At 36.4% G+C, this 20,286-nt stretch overlaps 1 protein-coding gene across 3 annotated transcripts in view; it reads left to right on the top strand.

Annotated features, from left to right (window-relative positions):
* The first annotated feature begins 3,183 nt into the window (after positions 1 to 3,183).
* The window catches only part of ARID4A (AT-rich interaction domain 4A), a 55,954-nt gene continuing 38,851 nt past the window's right edge, over positions 3,184 to 20,286 (top strand). For 2 of the 3 annotated variants that reach the window (XM_026698675.2, XM_026698673.2), the window contains exons 1-8: positions 3,184 to 3,837; positions 5,404 to 5,471; positions 6,869 to 6,979; positions 8,261 to 8,326; positions 9,644 to 9,734; positions 18,245 to 18,324; positions 18,410 to 18,504; positions 19,806 to 19,938. In XM_026698675.2, the coding sequence (XP_026554460.2) occupies positions 5,466 to 5,471; positions 6,869 to 6,979; positions 8,261 to 8,326; positions 9,644 to 9,734; positions 18,245 to 18,324; positions 18,410 to 18,504; positions 19,806 to 19,938 (582 nt within the window). In that variant the 5' untranslated portion in view covers positions 3,184 to 3,837; positions 5,404 to 5,465. The remainder of the gene's footprint in view (positions 3,838 to 5,403; positions 5,472 to 6,868; positions 6,980 to 8,260; positions 8,327 to 9,643; positions 9,735 to 18,244; positions 18,325 to 18,409; positions 18,505 to 19,805; positions 19,939 to 20,286) is intronic. The other variant, XM_087922357.1, reaches the window with a different exon arrangement.

Genomic DNA, 20,286 nt, shown 5'->3' with positions numbered 1-20,286 from the left:
TGTTTAGAGGGTGTGTTTTTTTTTTGAGCGATTGGTCCAAGAATTTATTAAAGGAAAACTAGAAGGGATGAGATATGATAGATTTGAACATTCTTTTACAGACAAGATTTCATTCCTACACATGCACATCTAGTGTGTTTCAAAGCATTGCAAATTCTGCTTACGTGATACCAAGTTTAAGGACTAGATATTTGATATATTTGATTAGAATCCATGGAAACATCAGGTTGCTATATGGACCTACTTTGCTAACATATTTTGCTTGCTAACATATTTTGATTCTGGCAAGTGTTAGACAAAATTGGAAGCAACAACAGGAGATGAAGAGTTATTTCCATCCCAATTTACTTAACCCATCATTGTCTGGGAACTTTCTGGAGGGGAACCTGTCCTTTCAATCCTTAATGGTGATACATGGGAAATAGCATTTCAAGTCATACTTAATGTATTCAGGTATGCCCTGACTGCTTTTCCTGTTGTGATAATACAGTCAGAGGTATTAGACAGGATACCTGTGTGACAATACTTTAAAACAAATCCTGAAGTACTTATACTAATTACTGAATGAATGTGACTAAGATGAAATATTTGCCCAAAGTATTATACTTTTATAGCATTTAAATGAGAATGTAAAGGAAACATGTTAAATATATAAGCTTTGACTATTTTTTAAAATTTTGTCAGTTTGTAGCTACAGAATAGAAATAGCTTCCCCAGTAGGATTTTATCAGGCATGCCTTCAATTATCACCATTTAGTTGACATAATCTATTCTGGAATATTGGAATATGACAGATGGGAAAACAGTTTACAAATTTAGATAATGGATAGTGCTATTTTCTTCCATTAAACTTTCAGTTAAAACACTGCTTGAGAAAAACGTTCAAAAGAAAAAAAAAACCTTAAATGTTTTATTCAGTACTTTTCCAGTGAATTTGTGTAGCACATAAAAGCTTTCACATTTTTTAAAAAGTTTCCAGGACTTTTCTAATGGATTTTAGTTGCATTATATATTTGCTGGCTGTTCATGTACTGGGCAGCTTTTGCCAATACGTTAATAATATGGGCCAATTAAATAATTTAAATCCTTGTACTTCCTTTAGTGAATCCATATAAATTACTGTCCTCTGTACTTGCCATGAATACTACTCCAAATAACCTGGTTTTGTTTAGAAATTATTTTTAACTGCCCAACATAATATTTGAATATTCAAAGTATAATGTTGGACAGTTAAATTATTGTTTCAATAATTATTCAAAGGCAAATGTCCTACCTTAAAATAAAGTATGTATTTTGCACTTAATTTCTATGCAGGCCACATTGTCTCACTTGTTTGCCATTGTAGATTATCACCCAGGGGTTAGAGTTACAAAAAAAAAACACCACCCCTTCCTTGACAAAGCCAGATACTAGTCCTCCTGTTCTCAGGCTGAGTAGCACTTCTAAGTTGCCATATCACCAGTAGCTGTAAACTGCTATAATTAGGTCTTCATGATTAGAATTAAGCAGACATGAATAGTCAATAGACTACAAAGACTTTAGGATAAAAAATACTTCCCTATGTAGAAAAACACATTGTACCCTATGGTATTTCAATAGCTAGGTTCACAGATTATGTACATGCAGCTTTTATACTTATTTTAAAAAAATCAGTTTTTCCCAAATAGTAAAAGTAATTTGAACAAAAGCAATGGAAAGGAATAGAAGTCGTTTACATACTTGTACAAATGGCTTATACTTGGCTTTGGAAAAAACTACACAAATTGTGTAAGCCAAAACAAAAATACAAGTGTCTTCATAAAGCACTAATACTGCAATTTGTATATCTTTGATAATCCCACAGTAATAATATTCTTCTCTGCTTAAGTTTATCACAGTCTTGAAGGCTGCAACTCTCCATATAAATTTACATAATTCTAGCAGAAATTTCTCATCTGTGATCTCATAAAACAGCTTAGAATTTAGAATTCCTATTGCTTCAAGCCTTGAAAGATATTGCCTTACTCTTCAGATTGAATCTGAATCATAGACATGTTTCTATTTAATGAAAATGTAAGGCTACAAATAAACATGTCAAAAAATTTTTTTGGCATACTTAAGAGAAAGGCATACAAGACATTTCATGTCATAAAACAAGTCATTGTAATGTCTCACTGGGTGAAGTCTTGGGAAGCGAATACTTCAAAAGTATACTTAAGAATTTGCTTCTGAAATTGGATGCCAAGTCTCATAGAGCTGTAAAACAATATATAGTTTTTTCCCCTCACCAAATCAGCATATTTTTAATATTGCATCTGCTAACATTTCGACCTTGCGTCACCAGCTCTCTGAAGACACCCCACCCCCACAGGCGATAGAAAACCTGAGCTTGAACCTGTTCGACAGAATGAACACCCACTTATTACAATGGGCTTTCAGTGCCTCCACTGTTGTGGTAGACTCCGCACTTCCATGACCTGCACAGGAGGGCCGTCTTTGAACCCGAAGGACGCCAGCCAGGCTTCCACAAAGCGCCACTTTCTTCAAACGGCACTCGGGAGACCCTCCTACCGAAGGGAGCACAAGCTCCGCCCCTCTCCCAACGGCGCTTGCGCCAATCCGGACGTCATACTCTGTTTCCACTCGGGTGCTCCGCCCCTCCCCCGTAATACTGTCCGCGGCCTACGAACCAGTTTCCTCTGTCATGGTCGTCACAATCTTTGCCTCCTCCCTCGTTGCTGCCATCGCGGAAGTCCGATGTTTTCCACCTGAAAGCGAAGATCCCAGGGCCTCCCTTACCGGAGCTCACCGTGCCGACTCTCAAAGAGGCTTCGTGGCCACAGAGCTTAGACAGCTTTCACGCAGTAGTCTTACCTCCTTTTTCCGGTCCCCTCCCTTCCCCTCAGTTTTAAGACGTGACTGAGCGGCGCATAAAATGGCGCCGGCGAAGAGGACGGTAAAGGAAAATACCCTTCCCCCCCACCCCGCCAAAAACGCATGCGCATCAGGAGTGCGACGTCTTCGTTCGTCACCGCTGTCCCCTAGTTTCACCCCGCCCCTTTCCGTTTTCACGAAAAACCAACAAACCAATCAAGTTCCATTCTCCCCCCCTTTATTTTCGTCGCAGCTTCCGGCCCCGCCGGGCTTCCACCAATCCAAGCGTCCGGGGCTTCCCATCCGGATGCTTTAAAAAAAAAAACCTCGCTTGTTTCCAATCAAAGGCAAAGGAACGAAGGAGGGATCCGTAGAAGCTTTGACTTCAGTCCCTTTTAAAGTCCGGGCTTCCAACAAGGCTTGGCTGCTCTACTATTTAAGCCAATGAGAAGTCGCTTCCCCTTTCGCTCTCTCTTAAAAAAAAAAAAGCCTGCCCAATCGTCTTCCCAGAGAAGCTCTTCCGCAGTCCAATGAAAGGCGGGAGGCACGCGAAGCACCCAATGAGGGAGGGGCAAGCCCCCCTCCAGCGTCAAGCGTGCGGAGGGGGGCGCGCGAGGGGAGGAGCCAATGAGAGGCCGCGCAGCGCCCCTACTGCTCAACAGCTTGTTATTTGGGTGGTGAGAGCGGCGCTGGGCTGAAAGAGTGACACTCGGTCGGTCTGTGAGTGGGAGCCGCCGAGCCCGGGCTGCTGAGGGGGCGGAGGAAGAAGAGAAGGCGGAGCAAGGCGGGACAGCCCCTATTGCTGCTGCTGCCGCTGCTGCTGCTGCTGTCGTCGTCGCCGTCGCCCTCCTCCTCCTCCTCCTCCTCCTCCTTGGCCGCTGCTGTCGCGGCTTGTGCCTGGTGGGGGTCGGACGGTGTCTTCGGCCGGGCTGCCCGCGCTCTACGCCGGGCGAGGAGAGCTGCCGCCGTGGACTGCACTCAGCAGTGAGTTTAAGAGGGGCTTGCAAGCGGGGGGAGGGGACTGGGAGTGAAGCCGTGGAGTTGAGAGGGGCCGGGCCGGGAACCCGTCCTCAGTCCGGGGGCGGCCAAGGAGACGGACTCGCAATTATTCCAGGAAAGGGAAGGTTGGGATGCAATCCTCTTCCTCGGCTTGGAAGGTGGGCTGGGGGTGGGGGTGGGGGGTCAACCGCGAGGGACGGGTGGTGAAATGTGAGGGGGGGCGTGATTTATGCTTTTGCCCTTTTTGGGAATAAACTAGTCCGGTCTTTCTCTTTCCTCACTTAGAAGATGGTCCGGGTGGGATGTTGCTTCTCTCCGCTGCCGCCTCTTCGGACCACTTACCCAGGCTGGCCTCGCTTGGTTGTGTGGGGGCTGGCTTGGCTTTCTTTGCAGGTTTCGTTCCCTCCACCTTCGTCTGTCGTATTAGCCGGATTTCTTCCCTTCCTCTTAAGTCTCAGTTTTACTCACCTACTTAGCCCTTCTTCCACTCCTTCCTCTTTCAACTCGGGCCTTCTTCTTACCCCACCATTTACAGTCAGAAAGTGGGACGAGTGGCTTCCATGAGTTGTTTTGGGGGGGGAAGGAGAGGCCTCAAGGGTGAACTGAAGGAGTTGTTTGTTGGGATCCTGTTATACAGGATGCTGAGTTTTTGTGGTTCGAAGAAGAGACAGGGGTTTGTGGGATGGGGGAATATTTCCTTCTGTGGTGAGAACAGAATAAAGTAAGAACAAATGTACTGTGATGGAAGAAGAGATATACTTTTTGAAAATGGCACGTGAAATCGATGTTTTATATTAAAAAGTCCAGACCACTAGACAACACCATATGGGGAACTGGTGGGAAAGGCCTTGAATCATGTGAGGGAGGCTGCTGCTACCAGAAAGGAATGAGATACTTTTTAAAGTGCTTAAATTATTACCACACATTGAGAGAAGGCAGTACTTTGAGAGGCTGCTGCAGTCCCATGTACACATGACAATAACTCCTACTTAATATATACTTTTGACTAAATATGATTAGAAATAGTTTGAAAGTCTACCGGTATAGTAGACTGGCCCATGACCTTAATTTTTATTTGCATAGCTAATATCTTGGTTTCAGATCCAAACATGGACAATGACAGATCCAGATTGCAATTTTTCACCTTTACCTGAGAAATCTCTTGATGTGATTTATATTTTTCATGTATATGGAGTTCCTTTGTTTTCCTAACAGGTTGCAAAGAAAGAGGGAGCAACAGTGGTGAGTGATACAAAGGAAGTAGAGATGAGCAAGAGGAAACTAAGGCTGAATGTAGTAGCATCCATTCCTCTTCTAAGAGAACTGAAAAAGACCTTCCTGATTCTTTACAGCCCTTTTTTCTTGTTTTTCAGATGCAAACTATGCTGACATGAACATTCTAGACTTTTAGGGATTGTTTATAATACCAAAAGTCAGTGTTTTTAATGACTGACTACAGTTTTCATAGGTGATTTTCTTATTCAGATGTCACTGATCTTTCTTTGAAGTTGATGAATCTGATAACAGTAATCTTTTCCCCTTTGCTTCCAGATTTTCTTCAACTGTGGTACACAAAACGCTTTGAGCTGGAATCCCTCAAATAACCTTCAAATATGAAGGTAAATCTCCATGTCTGTTTTGGAGTGTGTGAAAGCTTTCCCTGTCTTACCTTTTCTTCCTTATTTGCTACTTGATGTAATATTTTGCTTACTTTAAAAACAAAAATATGAAAAGGATGTAATTGTGTTCCAGACACATCCTGAGTTACTGTGGCAACAACTGAGCTGTCAAAACTTGCAAAATCAGGTAGTAGTCTCTTTCATATTGGACACTGAGTTTTTTCCTCTGAAGTTTGTTCTCAGAAATTACTAGATAAGTTGTATCTGGGAAAATGAGTCCTAAAACTTGGAGGACAAAGCTTCCCCTTGTAAGATAAAAAATAATTAAAGGAAATGCATTTGACTAAAGCAATGAGAATTTAAGAATGCAGAAACATGCTGGACTTTGGTTCATTGCGCTAGTTTTTCTGTATTTCGGCATTCATCTTCAAAATGTTCAAATTTTGCTGTATTTACAAATTACACATTTAGTAATAAAAAAAGCAGGGCTGAACTTTTAATCATTTATCAAGTTTGTATAGCTGTCTGTCTCATACATATTACTGGGCAGCTTACAATGTTAAAATTGTTTTTTTATCGATACAATACAAAAATAAAAAATATATAACAAAAATTATTAAAAACAATGAAAACTGTTTTTTTTTAAAACCCAAAGTAGTCACCAAGAGAACACAGTTAATTTCACCAAGATTACAGCCAGTTTGCAGGGTCTACACCATATTTATGTTATCCACAGGCCAAATTACAAAGCCATGTTTTCAGTTCTTTCAGAATGCCAAATAATGTCAAAGCTGATCTGCTATAGATTATTTGCTTACAGAAGTAGAAAAATAATTTATACAATATGTTGAAAATGAACTTTTCCTGTTGGGTTGGAGAGAGAAGACTCTGTTTATGTTGTAGGTGTGGAGTCAATATCATTCAACATATACAGTTGAAGATGTCAGGTATATAGGTTTTCCCAAAGTGAAAATAGTATTCAGTGTTTATGATTTCTGGCAGAATATTTGTTATTGTAGTATAAATGTTAGCTGTGTTGTTTTTTAACAGTATGCTATTCATTTGTTATACATGTTTTAATGACTTCCATCCTGATTGTAGGATCAAGCCTGCAGTCCAGTGCAAATTTACTTAAGCAAATTAGTCTTAAGAAGTGGGGCTTTCTTTTGTATGAGCTAGTAGCATCTTTAACATTTCATTACAAATTATGACATAGGTAGTACTGTGTGCTTTGTTTGGGAGATATAAACTTTTGTTTTTAAAAGCATAATTTAGGTCTTTTGATGTGCTCTGTCACTTACGACAAAACTGGAGTGACAGTTCTGAAATCTGAGAAGCATATCTAAACTTTTTTGTCAGTTCAGCTTTTTTAATTGATTTTTCTACTTTTTCTTCAGGCAGCAGATGAGCCTGCCTACCTAACAGTGGGGACTGATGTCAGTGCCAAATATCGGGGTGCTTTCTGTGAGGCAAAAATTAAGACAGTGAAAAGGCTAGTGAAAGTTAAGGTAAGAAGAAATGCTAACAATAAGAGTTTAAAGACCATTAAGGAACATTCTAATCTTCTTTGTGCAAATTCTGGCAATAAATTTGTCTAGATCTGTTTTGTCTAGTTTAGTTTGCCATTAGTTTAGGCTGCCATTAGTTTTTCATGGCAGCCAGGTTTTCACATAATTTTCTCTGAAAAACTATTAACCAAACATACAAATAATATGCCCTCCTCATAATTATTGACCTAAGGAAGACCATCCATGCAGATACAGGTTTACCAAGATACAGGATAGCTCATTACATTTCTGTGGCATGAATTGTCACTTCCTTCCTATACCTCAGTTAATAAATTAATAATTCAATACTTTGTGTATTGAATTTTCCCCTATAGCATTTTCTGACAGAATTAGACTGAAGCTGACTATTGATATTTAATATTAATTTGTTTGTTACAAAGAATTAGAAAACTTTGTAAAACTGACATTAGTTACCTTGAAATTATACATGTATTTCCATATGTATTATAAACATTGTGCAGATTCAGAACTCCTAGTTTGTTAATGTGTACAATTGATGCTATCTACAATTTTTCTCAAAGAATGGAAGGCTCAGTTGTTTTACTTGTTCAGTCATTTCATAGGAAAGAATATCTGAATTAGTAGTCCACTTGTATTAAATATGAGGTTTTTAAAGATGGTCTGCTAAAATGTTACATGATTTAGATTTGTTTTAGATTAAAATTTTATGCTCGTATTCCTTTAAGTCAGCCTTGTTGAATTCACTAACATTACTTTTGAAAGAGACTTATAGTTTGCTCTGTTAGTTTGGCAAACAATTTGTGGGATACAGTATAGCTGAACTGACAAATTTTGGTTAAGAATGTAACATGCTTTCTCACTTATTTGATAGGCATTCTTATAAGAGTGAAGTGTGTTTTCCCTAATTTAATAGTTTGGCAAACTGTTAGATACAACCTACTCATAAACTGTTCAAGCTCCAATGTTACATGGAAGTTTATTTTGTTCATAAATTGACATGCATTGTAAGACACTCTTATTTCTAAGGAAATTCTAAGTTGCACACTAGTAAAGATGGGTACTTGAAATCTCCTATTGAAAAAAATGAAATTATTTTCAGTGACTTTAGCCTGCAGTGATGGTCATTTTCCCTTTCTTCATTGGTAATGTCCTGTGATCAGATTTCTGCTTTAGACTGGGTTTCAGCAAGTTTAAATTATGCATATAATTTTTAAATATTGTACAAGTATAATTCTTTGAAATTTCTTTCAAAATATTTAGGTGATCTTAAAGCAAGATAATTCAACACAATTGGTGCAAGATGATCAGGTGAAAGGACCTTTGAGGGTATGTATATAACACCTTTTTTCAGTTATACTAATAAGATTTTAAAAATTATATAGGATGACTGAAGTAAAACTATTTAGTTACTGATTTGATATTGGCTCCAAGAAACGTGTATCTTTTTTCATTCACATGTTGTAAAAGAGAGTGTCACTAACTATTTTAGTAACAGGAAAGAAATTACCAATAGAAGAGAACATCATTAAAATATTAGAATTTATTTAGCTGCACATATTCATGTAACAATTTCATTCAGGAGATAATTAATTTCTAAATTCAATAGTATAGTTTCAGTTTTGATAGTATATCACAGCTGTATTGAAATCAAAAGTTTTAAATTCAGCTAGCATTCTTTGGACTGAGGATTTAGGTTGTTTTTTTAATGCTTTACTGTTGCTTTCTACTGATCCAATTTTACCGCTGGGAGACAATTTGAGTATGCTATGAGAAAATAAGCCAATATATGGAATTAACTCACTGGACTGATTCAAGTGGTAGATGCAAGATTAATTTGCCAATACTGCTTCTAATGGTACATGAGAGATGATAACATAATAGAGAGGGTAAGATGATTTAACCTATAATTAATAAACTTGATAATATACTAGATGTGTTGTCCAGAATATATCAGTTCTTTAGCCTTGGCTAAATGGGAAAAGATGAGGATAGACATTGATGGACCATATTGATGCAGCTTTCTTGACTATATTAAGCAGTATGGAGTTCTGCCAGATTGAAAAGTATGTTAAAGTGTGATTCCAAGTATTAATCTAAGGAAATTGGCAATATAGGCTTGGGCAGTACTTGTGAATGTTGAGGCAGAAGATATCCACCATTTCAGTATATTCCTTGTCAGTTGTGAGGCTGTTTGTTGTACCTGTTACCTTTAGTGAGGTTTTCTTCATATTTATTCTTTGTTCCATTTGTTTCACTGTGCTCCTTAACTCACATTACTAAAGCTTTCAGTTCATTTGCATTTCCAGCAATCAAACTGGTGCCATTAGCATAGCACAGGTTATTAACGTTCCTTTCTCCAAGTTTTAAAATAATGTTCATTTAAAAAAATATCTAGCTTCCCTTGATATATTTTCAGCATATTTATTCAATAAATAAGGAGAAAGTATACAGCTTTGTTTCACTTCTTTGCTAACCTGGAGTCAGTCTGTTTTGCCATGTCTTGGCTGTGCTTCCTGTCCTGTATATACTTTTCACATGAACAAAATGCAGTGTTCTCGAATTCCCACTTTGTTAGTGAAATACTTTAATGATGTAAATAAAAAATCTGCAATAGTACATTAAATGTAAACATCATCATTTTAGGCTGGTGCAGTTGTTGAAACCAAGATGCCTGATGGAACCTTTCAAGAAGCTATCATCAGTAAATTGACAGATGCCAGCTGGTATACCGTGGGTAAGTATTTTAGTTTTTTATTACTAAAGACTAATTTTCTTGCACTGAGATATATTTGAATTCCTTACCATACAGCTGCACATCTTATTTTCTCATGAGCAATTGCTTACTTTTTATGTTTACTCAGAGACAATCTCTGTGAAAAGCAAATGGTCAAATATGGTACAGTAGTATATTTGAGAAAGAGGACTTTGGGTTTGTTTAAAGCATTTAATTTCAGGAGAATAAGTGGTGCTATCTTAAAATGCTTTGGACAAAAGAGACAAGACTCAAATTTTTCATTAAATTTGAAAGTGCCGGCATCAGTTACATTATCAGTAATTGAACAATAAGAATGTATAACACTTATTTTACTGCTGGTCAGGGAATGTTGAAGAAAAATCTGAAGTACTCTATTTTGGGGGGAACTTTTCCTGGGAATGAACGTGGTTTTCTGGAAGATAATTCTGTATTGGGAATAGTCTGAAGGGGAAATGGTATGATAGGTTTTATACATGTTTACTATTAATACTGCATTAAACTCCATTGATTAATCACATACATTAAAATTATTTTCTGAATCAAATAAACCTATTATCATTTAAAACATCTTTAATATATACAAAATATTTATAATGGACATAGTGATTCTATCATTAAATTCTTCTGCCTGCTTTCTAAATGCGTACAGAGTTCTTGTGCTGTCATTTAGGCCATTTGTAAATATTAGCAGCGTATAACAGTTGAAAACATAAAGGAATACTTTCAATATTTTTCCATGTGCAAAAGTGTTTTATCTTTTTTTCAAATTTTTATATATCTCTTGGAAGATTTTGTGAAATGAAAGAAACTAATATTAAATTTTTAGTGTTACTAAAATAGAACCTTACATTTTTATGTAGAAATACAATAATGTGAAATTGATAACATTCAGGCAAAATATGCAAACATTCAAAAAAAACATTTTAATGGTTTTTTTTGTCTTTTTTATATTGAGAATCAAAAGAAGTGATACATTTGGTTAGGAATTTTAGTAACTATGTATATTTCTAGACATTTCAAATAAAACATTGATCTCTGATACACAAGAATTGCTTTCACAATTGTTTGTTGAATATGTGAAGTTTTGATCTCTTTGGCTTAATAGTACTGCCCCTCAGAAATTATTTCAGAAGCTAAAATAGCATTTACAGTAAATATTAATAAAATTATGGAAATCAGCATTGTACCGTATTTACATGGAAAACTTTCTTGATGTTTTAATAATACAATGAATAGAGTAATCATTGGATCACAAACATTATCATGCACATTATATTTGGAGAAAATTCACAATCCAGTCTTTTCTATTAATAGTTCTACCTTAAGCATGTCCCCAAGATGTTTTTGTTATCTCACTGAAAAGAAAATTATTCTGAATTTAATATATACCCACTCTTTAGAAAAACAGAAATAGGATTGATAAAATTAATTTGACATTATTAATGTATCTTCAGTGATTCTAGCAGGAACTTCCCATTTTAACAGCACAGTACTTTGATTGGGCGAGGGGAGACTAATTTGCTTTAAAGTAGATAATTTTTTTCCCCTTGATAGCATGATCAATAGCCAGAGATAGTTGACATTTTAGTAGGAAACATTGTGTTAAATGGAGCAGTGATATGGCTGATTGTTAGACAGCTTTAATTGTATGAAGGCCCTGGGATCATTGCTGACTGTAGATCATTTTATAGGCAAATAGCATGACAAAAATTTTAAGAGTTTTTGGTTAGCTTTCAACTTAAATGCTGCTTTTGTTCTAAACCCATGTAACTATATGTCAGCAATTTGTAAAACAATTTTCCTATTCTATGAACACTTTATCTGTAATTTGCATCTTTCACTTCATTTCCTACAAAGTACAGGTGAAACTCAAAAAATTAGAATATTGTGCAAAAGTTCATTTATTTCAGTAATACAACTTAAAAGGTGAATCTAATATATGAGATAGACATTACATGCAAAGCAAGATAGGTCAAGCCGTGATTTGTCATAATTGAGATATTACAGCTTACAGCTCATGAAAACCCCAAATCCACAATTTCAGAAAATTAGAATGTGAAAAGGTTCAATATTCTAGGCTCAAAGTGTTCCACTCTAATCAGTTAATTAAACCATAACACCTGCAAAGGGTTCCTGAGCCTTTAAATGGTCTCTCAGTCTGGTTCAGTAGGAATCACAATCTTGGGAAAGACCGCTGACCTGACAGTCGTGCAGAAAACCATCATTGACACCCTCCATAAGGAGGGAAAGCCTCAAAAGGTAATTGCAAAAGAAGTTGGATGTTCCCAGAAGTGCTGTATCAAAGCACATTAATAGAAATTCATGTGGAAGGGAAAAGTGTGGAAGAAAAAGGTGCACAAGCAGCAGGGATGACTGCAACCTGGAGAAGATTGTCATGAAAAGGCCATTTAAAAGCGTTGGGGACTTTCACAAGGGGGGGACTGAGGCTGGAGTCAGTGCATCAAGTGCCACCATACACAGACAGATCCTGTACATGGACTTCAAATGTCGTATTCCTCTTGTCAAGCCGCTCCTGAACAACAAACGTGAGAAGCGTCTTACCTGGGCTAAAGAAAAACGGAACTGGTCTGTTGCTCACTGGTCCAAAGTCCTCCTTTCTGATGAGAGCAACTTTTGCATTTCATTTGGAAACCAAGGACCCAGAGTCTGGAGGAAGAATGGAGAGGCACACACTGCAAGATGCTTGAAGTCCAGTGTGAAGTTTCCACAGTCTGTGTTGATTTGGGGAGCCATGTCATCTGCTGGTGTTGGTCCACTGTGCTTCATTAAATCCAGGGTCAACGCAGCTGTCTACCAGGAGATTTTGGAGCACTTCATGCTTCCTTCCGCAGACGAGCTTTATGGGGATGCTGACTTCATTTTCCTGCAGGACTTGGCACCTGCCCACACTGCCAAAAGCACCAAAACCTGGTTCAGTGACTGTGGGATTACTGTGCTTGATTGGCCAGCAAACTCACCTGACCTGAACCCCAAAGAGAATCTATGGGGCATTGCCAAGAGAAAGATGAGAGACATGAGACTGAACCATGCAGAAGAGCTGAAGGCCGTTATTGAAGCATCCTGGTCTTCCATAACACCTCAGCAATGCCACAGGCTGATAGCTTCATGCCACACCACATTGAGACAGTAATTGCTGCAAAAGGGGCCCAAACCAAGTACTGAGTACATATGCATGCTTATACTTTTCAGAGGTCCGATATTGTTCTATGTACAATCCTTGTTTTATTGATTGCAAGTAATATTCTAATTTGCTGAGATTGTGGATTTGGGATTTTGATGAGCTGTAAGCCATAATCATCACAATTACGACAAATCACGGCTTGAATTATCTTGCTTTGCATGTAGTTAGTCTATCTCGTATATTAGTTTCACCTTTTAAGTTGCATTACTGAAATAAATGAACTTTTGTATGATATTCTAATTTTTCGAGTTTCACCTGTAAAAGTTTTCTACAAAGTTTTCTACAAAGTAAACTTTGCATTTTAACTGATATTGATTCCTAGAAAAATACAACAAACATTCTAAAACTGTTTAATGCAAGTGTCATGGATAGCACTATGGAGATACTCAAATTTAGCCTTTTTGATTGTACAAAAACCATTAAAATTGGCTTTCAGGTGAAAATTTTAATTTGTAAAATTTGTTGTACGGTTGCACTGAGGCCCCCACTTGATTGTGGTTTGTCATATTTGTAATGATATTTGCTACTTACATCCCCATGGCTAAATGCCATGTATCTTTTTTTGCTCAAAGGAGTGGTAATTAAAGTTGCTCACAACCGATTAGTACAATTTTGCTACCAAGCCAATGAGTCCAGGGGGTCAGAGACAGGCAAGGGATATGTTGTAATTACTTTTCTTTTTTCTTTTTGCTCCAAGTTTTTTTGGGGGGTGGGGGGAAGCATATAAAAATTCAAATTTCAATAGAACAGTGTGTTGTCTGGGTACAAATATTTTTAGGGTTAGGTTATGTTGTAATTTCTTGATTCAATCAAGCAACATACTGAAGGCCAGCAATAAACTAATAGGTAGTACGTCATGCTAAAAGTTAGGCCTCTTCACCTTTTCTTGCTAATTTCTATATGCCTCTTTTTTCTTTTCTCCTTTTATTACTACTGTATTTATGATCCCTTTTCTCTTAACTTGCACTATTTCTTCTTTCTTCTAATCTATTTTCATCTTTCTTTCACTTTGCTATAAAATTTCTCATAGCAGGTATTGTTACAGGGAAATTAAGATCGTTAAAAAAGATGTTTAACAATCGTATTTAGAGATAAGCCTCTCTGAGCTCTGTAGAATTTACCCCATGGATTATGTACGTGGAATTGTATTTTGAGACAAGGAGAATAGATTATATGAATTTTGTCTGTGAACATAGGTACATAAAAACGATGTGGATTAGTACCTATATGTGCATTATTGGATGCAGCTTACATTTGAACTTCACAACATTACCAAAAAACCTCCACATGAAGATTTGAACATTTGTCTTCCAATAATGACATGTTTTTTTGGACTACATAATTCTATATGTTTAGTGTATATACATATATATAGTGCTTACTATTATTTTAGCATATATGGAATTGCAACTCTAAAAAGATGACAGAATTGACAAAAGCCTGAATTTGTATCGCAAACAGAATAATTTTCTGTCCATGTAATATTTTACAATCTGACTGCAGTACTGTCATTCTAATTAGAGTACAGCCTTCATTGCATTTGTAGGAAATGGGATTTTTTTGCAACAGAAACATGGATTCAGAAAGGGGGCATCTTACCTCACAGTATTAGGCTATCTCTGGTAGATGGCGTCTTGGTTTAAGGAGATTGAGTAGATCATTAAGTCCAGTGTCCAGTCTAAGCTTGCAATCTATTATACTTCACAGCATTTCTTCAAAGGTAAAATATAAGTCCTTCATCTCTCTGTAGCCATAAAGAACTTTTCTTCCTATCAGTAAAGCAGCCACTTATTTTACAAGCTAGCGTAGTTACTTCAGAACCTATTACAGTGGTACCTCGGTACTTCATTGTTTAATTGCTTCCGGGAGGTGCAATGAATATCAAAAATGATGAGTACCAGAGAATTTTTTCCCATCAGGAATAATATAGTGAGTCATAAGGTAAGTGACACTGACAAGTTCTAGCTGTGTGTCGAGTACCAAACAAATGATGAGTATTGGGACAAAATTTTCGCAGAAAAATGCACTGAGTACCAAATTTGATGAGTTTCAAAGCAGTTAAGTACTGTACCAAGGTATTGTATTGCTGACTCTTTATGTGTGTGCATGCACAGTTACTTGTATTGTTGACAATCTCAAGAGAACTGTTGTCTGCACATACGCACATTTATAGTTGGGAACAGTTTTTGAAGTAGCTACCTGAGCTTTGCAAAATATTTAATAACTATTTAAAAGTAGCTGCTTTTTGCTCATGCATATTATGAAACATCTTTTTAAATGTTTTGCGTGGCTCAATTAATTAAAAAATGCCTGGAAAGAAAAGGATCAGTTGTTTTTTAGTTCTCTATTTTTTATTCTCCAAGTGCTTCACACTTTGCTTTTACTTTGAATACTTACTTATTTACCTAGTTACTTACTGACTACGTTGTCCAGCTCAAACTGTGACTCTGGAGAGCATACAGTAAATGCAGACAATTTGAGCTTTCGTGTGTCTTGATATATTTGTGCAATAATTGTGAAAATATTGAAGCCACATTATTAAAACTTATTTTAATATAAATATATTTATTGCTAAGACACTACAAATGTTTGTATATGCACTATAACATTGTAAGATAGCAAGACAAGAGTACATTGCTCAGACAGTTCTGGTTTCTGGTATCCTTATTTTAATAGTTTCTTAATGGTATGTTCTTTAAGAACAGCTATATTCTTGAAAAAGGACATGCTCAGGATGGCTTTAATTTAAGGAGATTTAAAACAGGAAGGAATATTTAGTTGAAAGAACCTGACAAAGGCATGATACTATAAAACACGGATAAATACAGCCATGTTTTCAGTACTAAGAACAGGATTTGATGATATACAATATTTTGTATTATTCTATATGTTTTTCAATCTAGTAACTTTTAAAAAAATGAAAGCAGAATATGATGTATTTTAGAAAATGTTTGTTTCCTCTTTTCTAGTGTGCTTATGCCTGCTCATGGTGTTATTATGTAACTGTGATGGGTTTGTGGCCAATGGTTTATACTAGAAAGTGGCAATAAAAGGAAGGCTCTATGGAATTAATCATAGATAAATTAATCCCGTTTCAGATTTTGAGTTCCAATATATTTTTGACACTGAATATTAGCAGTTGTTCCTGTGGGTCATACATATGTTAAATGAAGATTTGGAGGGGGCGGGGGGGATGTCCTTAAAGCTTAGTATCTGTGCCATTTATTTCATATAATCATCTAAGTTATGAAATGCCTAAATGAAAGAGTAATTGTCCTTATTCCCATTCCCAAAAGTTCAGACAACTCATTTAGAGAGATAGATTCTAGAAGCATATCATTCTAGGGCTAAATATGTCCTAGAAACTTAAAAGAAAGATTTGAAGATTTTTTTAAAAAAGCCATTGATGCCTATCAGCCTAGAAAATGTTAGGTAAATATTTCTAAAGTTCTGAGGCTCTATTGACACACAGTTATAGTTTTTAAATGGAAAAGATTTAGAACAAGCAAGAATAGCTCTCCTTCAAAATCACTTCCAACGTTGTCCAGGAAATCATAAAGAACCTCAAAGCATCACCTAGGGAACTGCAGGCTATCACATTCCCTATAAAGTATTTATGCTCCCCGCCATCAGAAAATATATTGGGAAAAAAGGGATTCATGTAAGAGTAAGGCAGAAGCTGTTGTTCACTAGCAGGAAAATTGGAGCTCATCTCAACTTCTTCAGAGTTCTAGACTAATATTCTACAGGTAGATGAGTCAAAAGTGAAAATGTTCAGACTGCATGGGTGTTATTACACTTGGCAAAAATAAATCACTGCATTTCACGATGAGAACTTCATTCAAGATATCAGTCATGGAGGGGACAAGATATTAATCGTGGAGGTTGCCTCAAGGACTCCGACAGTTTTTCCATCAGAAGGAAGAATACATTCTACTTTATGGTTCAGGAGAATTTGAGGCTATTTCTCTGTCAGCTGAAAAATAGGTGCGTCAATGCAACATGACAGATTCTCAAATATACAAGCAAATAGAATAAATAGAATGGAGCAAGAAGAACATTTTCCCTATTTATGAATGACTAAGTTAAAGTCTGGACCTAAATCCCATAGACATTTTTTTATGTAGAAAAACTGAAGTAAACAGTTCATGTTAAGAAAGTATTAAAGTGTTATTTAGTTAAAGTTGCTAAGTCGAGGAATGGGCCAAAGCTCTTGCACAGTGATAGGAGAAGATTGATCATGAGCTACAGGAATGTTAATTACAGCTCTGGATTTATTTATGTATTCTTTTTGAACAAGTAATAACATTCAGTGGCAAAGACATGCAAAAATTAAAAAGGGAAAGGAGCAAATAGTTCTTTATTGTATATAGCAGAAAGATATAGTTTGAATTCTGTTCCCTTGTCCATTAAGCAATGGTGATTAGGATTGTATCATTTATATTCCGCTTTTCTAAAACAAATAACAAAAAAAATCCCCTTTAGCATACAAATCAGCAAAATGTAGCAGCACTGTTCATCAGTATGAGAAGAACATATAGAAAATGCTCATCACTGCATATATGCAAGGTCACATATTTATCTTGTTTTACTATTATCTGCCTCAACCAAGTGTCCTGTGTTGTTTTAAGAATACCGTGAAACATCTGATTTAGGAAGACTGCTCTTTGTTACTCAAACTTTCACAGAGGGTATATAAACATATTACAGAATATGATCAGGATTAGAATAATAGCTCTTGAAATCCAGATGTCTTCAATTTTGATTCCATAAGTTCAAGCCAATGTGGAAATAAAAGTCCATACATGTCTGAAGCATTATTTAGTTATTCATTTTCCATCCCTCCATCTCCCTCTGTGTAGCACTTCTGTATTATACTACTACTTCTGTATTGTACTGTGTAGCACTTCTGTATTGCTGTGAAAGAGCAGGATACACAGGAAATACCTTCTTTTAAAGAAAAAGATAATGATTGAGGGTGCCTTTGCTTACAAAAGTCTTACATTTTACACATTTTGATGGTCTAATTCAAAGGTCCTCCAAACTTGGCTACTTTAAGACTTGTGGACTTCAACTCCCAGAATTCTCCAGCCATCATAGCTGGGAGTTGAAGTCCACAAGTCTTAAAGTTGCCAAGTTTGGGGGCCCGTGGTCTAATTCTTCCATGTATATTGAAAGAACACTTGAAACAAGGAGTTCTGTTTACTAGGATAATCTATACTTTCTGTTTAGTTTTATTTAGAAAATACTTTACTATTTAGTTAATAATAGTTCTGACTTTGTTTAGTTTTTGATGACGGTGATGAGAGGACATTGAGACGGACCTCACTGTGTTTGAAGGGGGAGAGGCACTTTGCTGAAAGCGAGGTAGGATTTTACAGTTGTTTTTTAAATGCTATTTCACTTTTTATTTGAAAATCAGCAAACTGTCTTTTCTAATTTCCTTCCTTAGACACTTGACCAACTACCACTAACAAATCCAGAGCACTTTGGAACACCTGTAATTGGAAAGAAATCCAACAGAGGAAGAAGGTCATCTCTACCTGTGTGAGTAACTTTTACGATGCCACATTTTTGTGTGGGTTTTCTTTTCTTTACCTGGGATGAAATAAAGTAATTATACATGTTTTATGCAGATAGCTTCAGAAATGTACTTGACAATTTGGGGAATTGAACTTTATGTTTTTGCACTATCTGCTGGTCTACTTTTTATTGTCATATCTGTCAAATAAAGGAGGAGGGCCAAGTTGGTGCAAACAATAAAGCTGCTTGTTTAAAAAGTGCCTACTGATTATAAAACTAGTTGATAGTACTTTGGACTCAGATGAGGAAGTTGAAGCCCTAGACCAGTTGTTTGCAATCTGTAGAACAGCTCCTGAGGTGATAAAGAAGGAGGGAGCTCAGTGTCAAGTATAGTGGCAGAAGCATGCAGAACCCATGCGCTAAGCAACAGGAGATGCCTTTCTGGATTTCTTACAAATTTAGATATCTATGCTAAGGTAACTTAGAAATGCATTTCTAGTGCCCTGTTCTGTGAAAGAATTTAAAATGAGATGGAGGACAAAAGCTATCAGAAGGCAGGATTTCCTATAAATATTGCTATTCAGTGTCTGGTAATACAGGAATTACGCAAAAAAAACGTTATAGAGTGCACATTACATATGTAATTGTGATTTTAGCTTTCGTTAGAGCAGTTCTGTTTATTAGTTCTTTATGCATGTTCCTAATTTGAATATTCCATTGTTTTAAAGAGGGGATAAACTTAAACAATGAACAATTTGGGTAGGTAGACATATTCCTGAAAGTAATAGTAGGGCAGCCCTTAAATACTCCAGGTCAGTATTTCTCCACCTAAGTAACTTTGAGATGTGTGAACTTCAACTCTGAGAATTCCCTGACAAGTATTCTAGCTGGAGAATTCTGGGAGTTGAAATGTTTTCTACATTAAAACCTCATACCTCAACATATGGGTAGACACACATAAATTCAGCGGTTCTCATTTCTCATCTCAGTATTTCCTCTCATAAATATTTGTAAATTATCCCTAAGGTGCTTTTTCAAAAGGCAACTGGACTTTCTTGTTTTTTTTTCTTGCCTTTTGAAAAAGCACTTTTGGGATAATCAATGACCTAGATGATAGAGAATCTCCATTGACATTTGTAAATTAGCATCAGAATGTCTACTGATGTTATTTTTAAACATTCTAGTATTTGCTGAATTGTTCCCACAAAATAAATTTCCAAGAATCTCTGAACTCAACATCCAATAGCTACGATGAAGTTAGTCTCCTTTCAAGTGTTATTTTCACATTCTGACAGTGTAAATCTTTATATGCCTAATTCTTTTAGTAATGAAGATGAAAAAGAGGAAGAAACTAGTGAAGAGGAAGAGGAAGATAAGAGACGTCTTAATGATGAATTGCTTGGTAAAATTGTCACTGTGGTATCCAGTACTGAAAAGGCAGAATGGTATGCAGCTTTGGTAAGTAAGAAGTTTTTTAAGAATGACATCAAATTATATTTCCCCCCCAAATCATCTTGAGAGCACAATGTTTCAGTTTTGTTTGTACTTTATAGCGAAAAAGCTGCTAGCCATTATTTAGAATTTATATAATTTATAGAGTAGCATTATAGTAATAATAATATATTTTCATGTTAGCTGTCTCTGAAAGTATATCAGATTTTTGACTCTTTCCAGTTTTCATTTGAATATATCTATAAATATATATTTAAATATATTCTATATAAATATATATTCTACTAAAGGTGTTGGACTGGCAGTGAAGAGTCCCAGATTTAAAACTTTGCCTCAGAAGCTCATAGGATGACT

The sequence above is a fragment of the Pseudonaja textilis genome, chromosome 1 (genome assembly GCF_049901715.1).
Source record: "Pseudonaja textilis isolate UNSWEBS1 chromosome 1, rPseTex1.2, whole genome shotgun sequence".
Taxonomy (NCBI): domain Eukaryota; kingdom Metazoa; phylum Chordata; class Lepidosauria; order Squamata; family Elapidae; genus Pseudonaja; species Pseudonaja textilis.
This window is presented reverse-complemented; position numbering and strand designations above follow the sequence as displayed.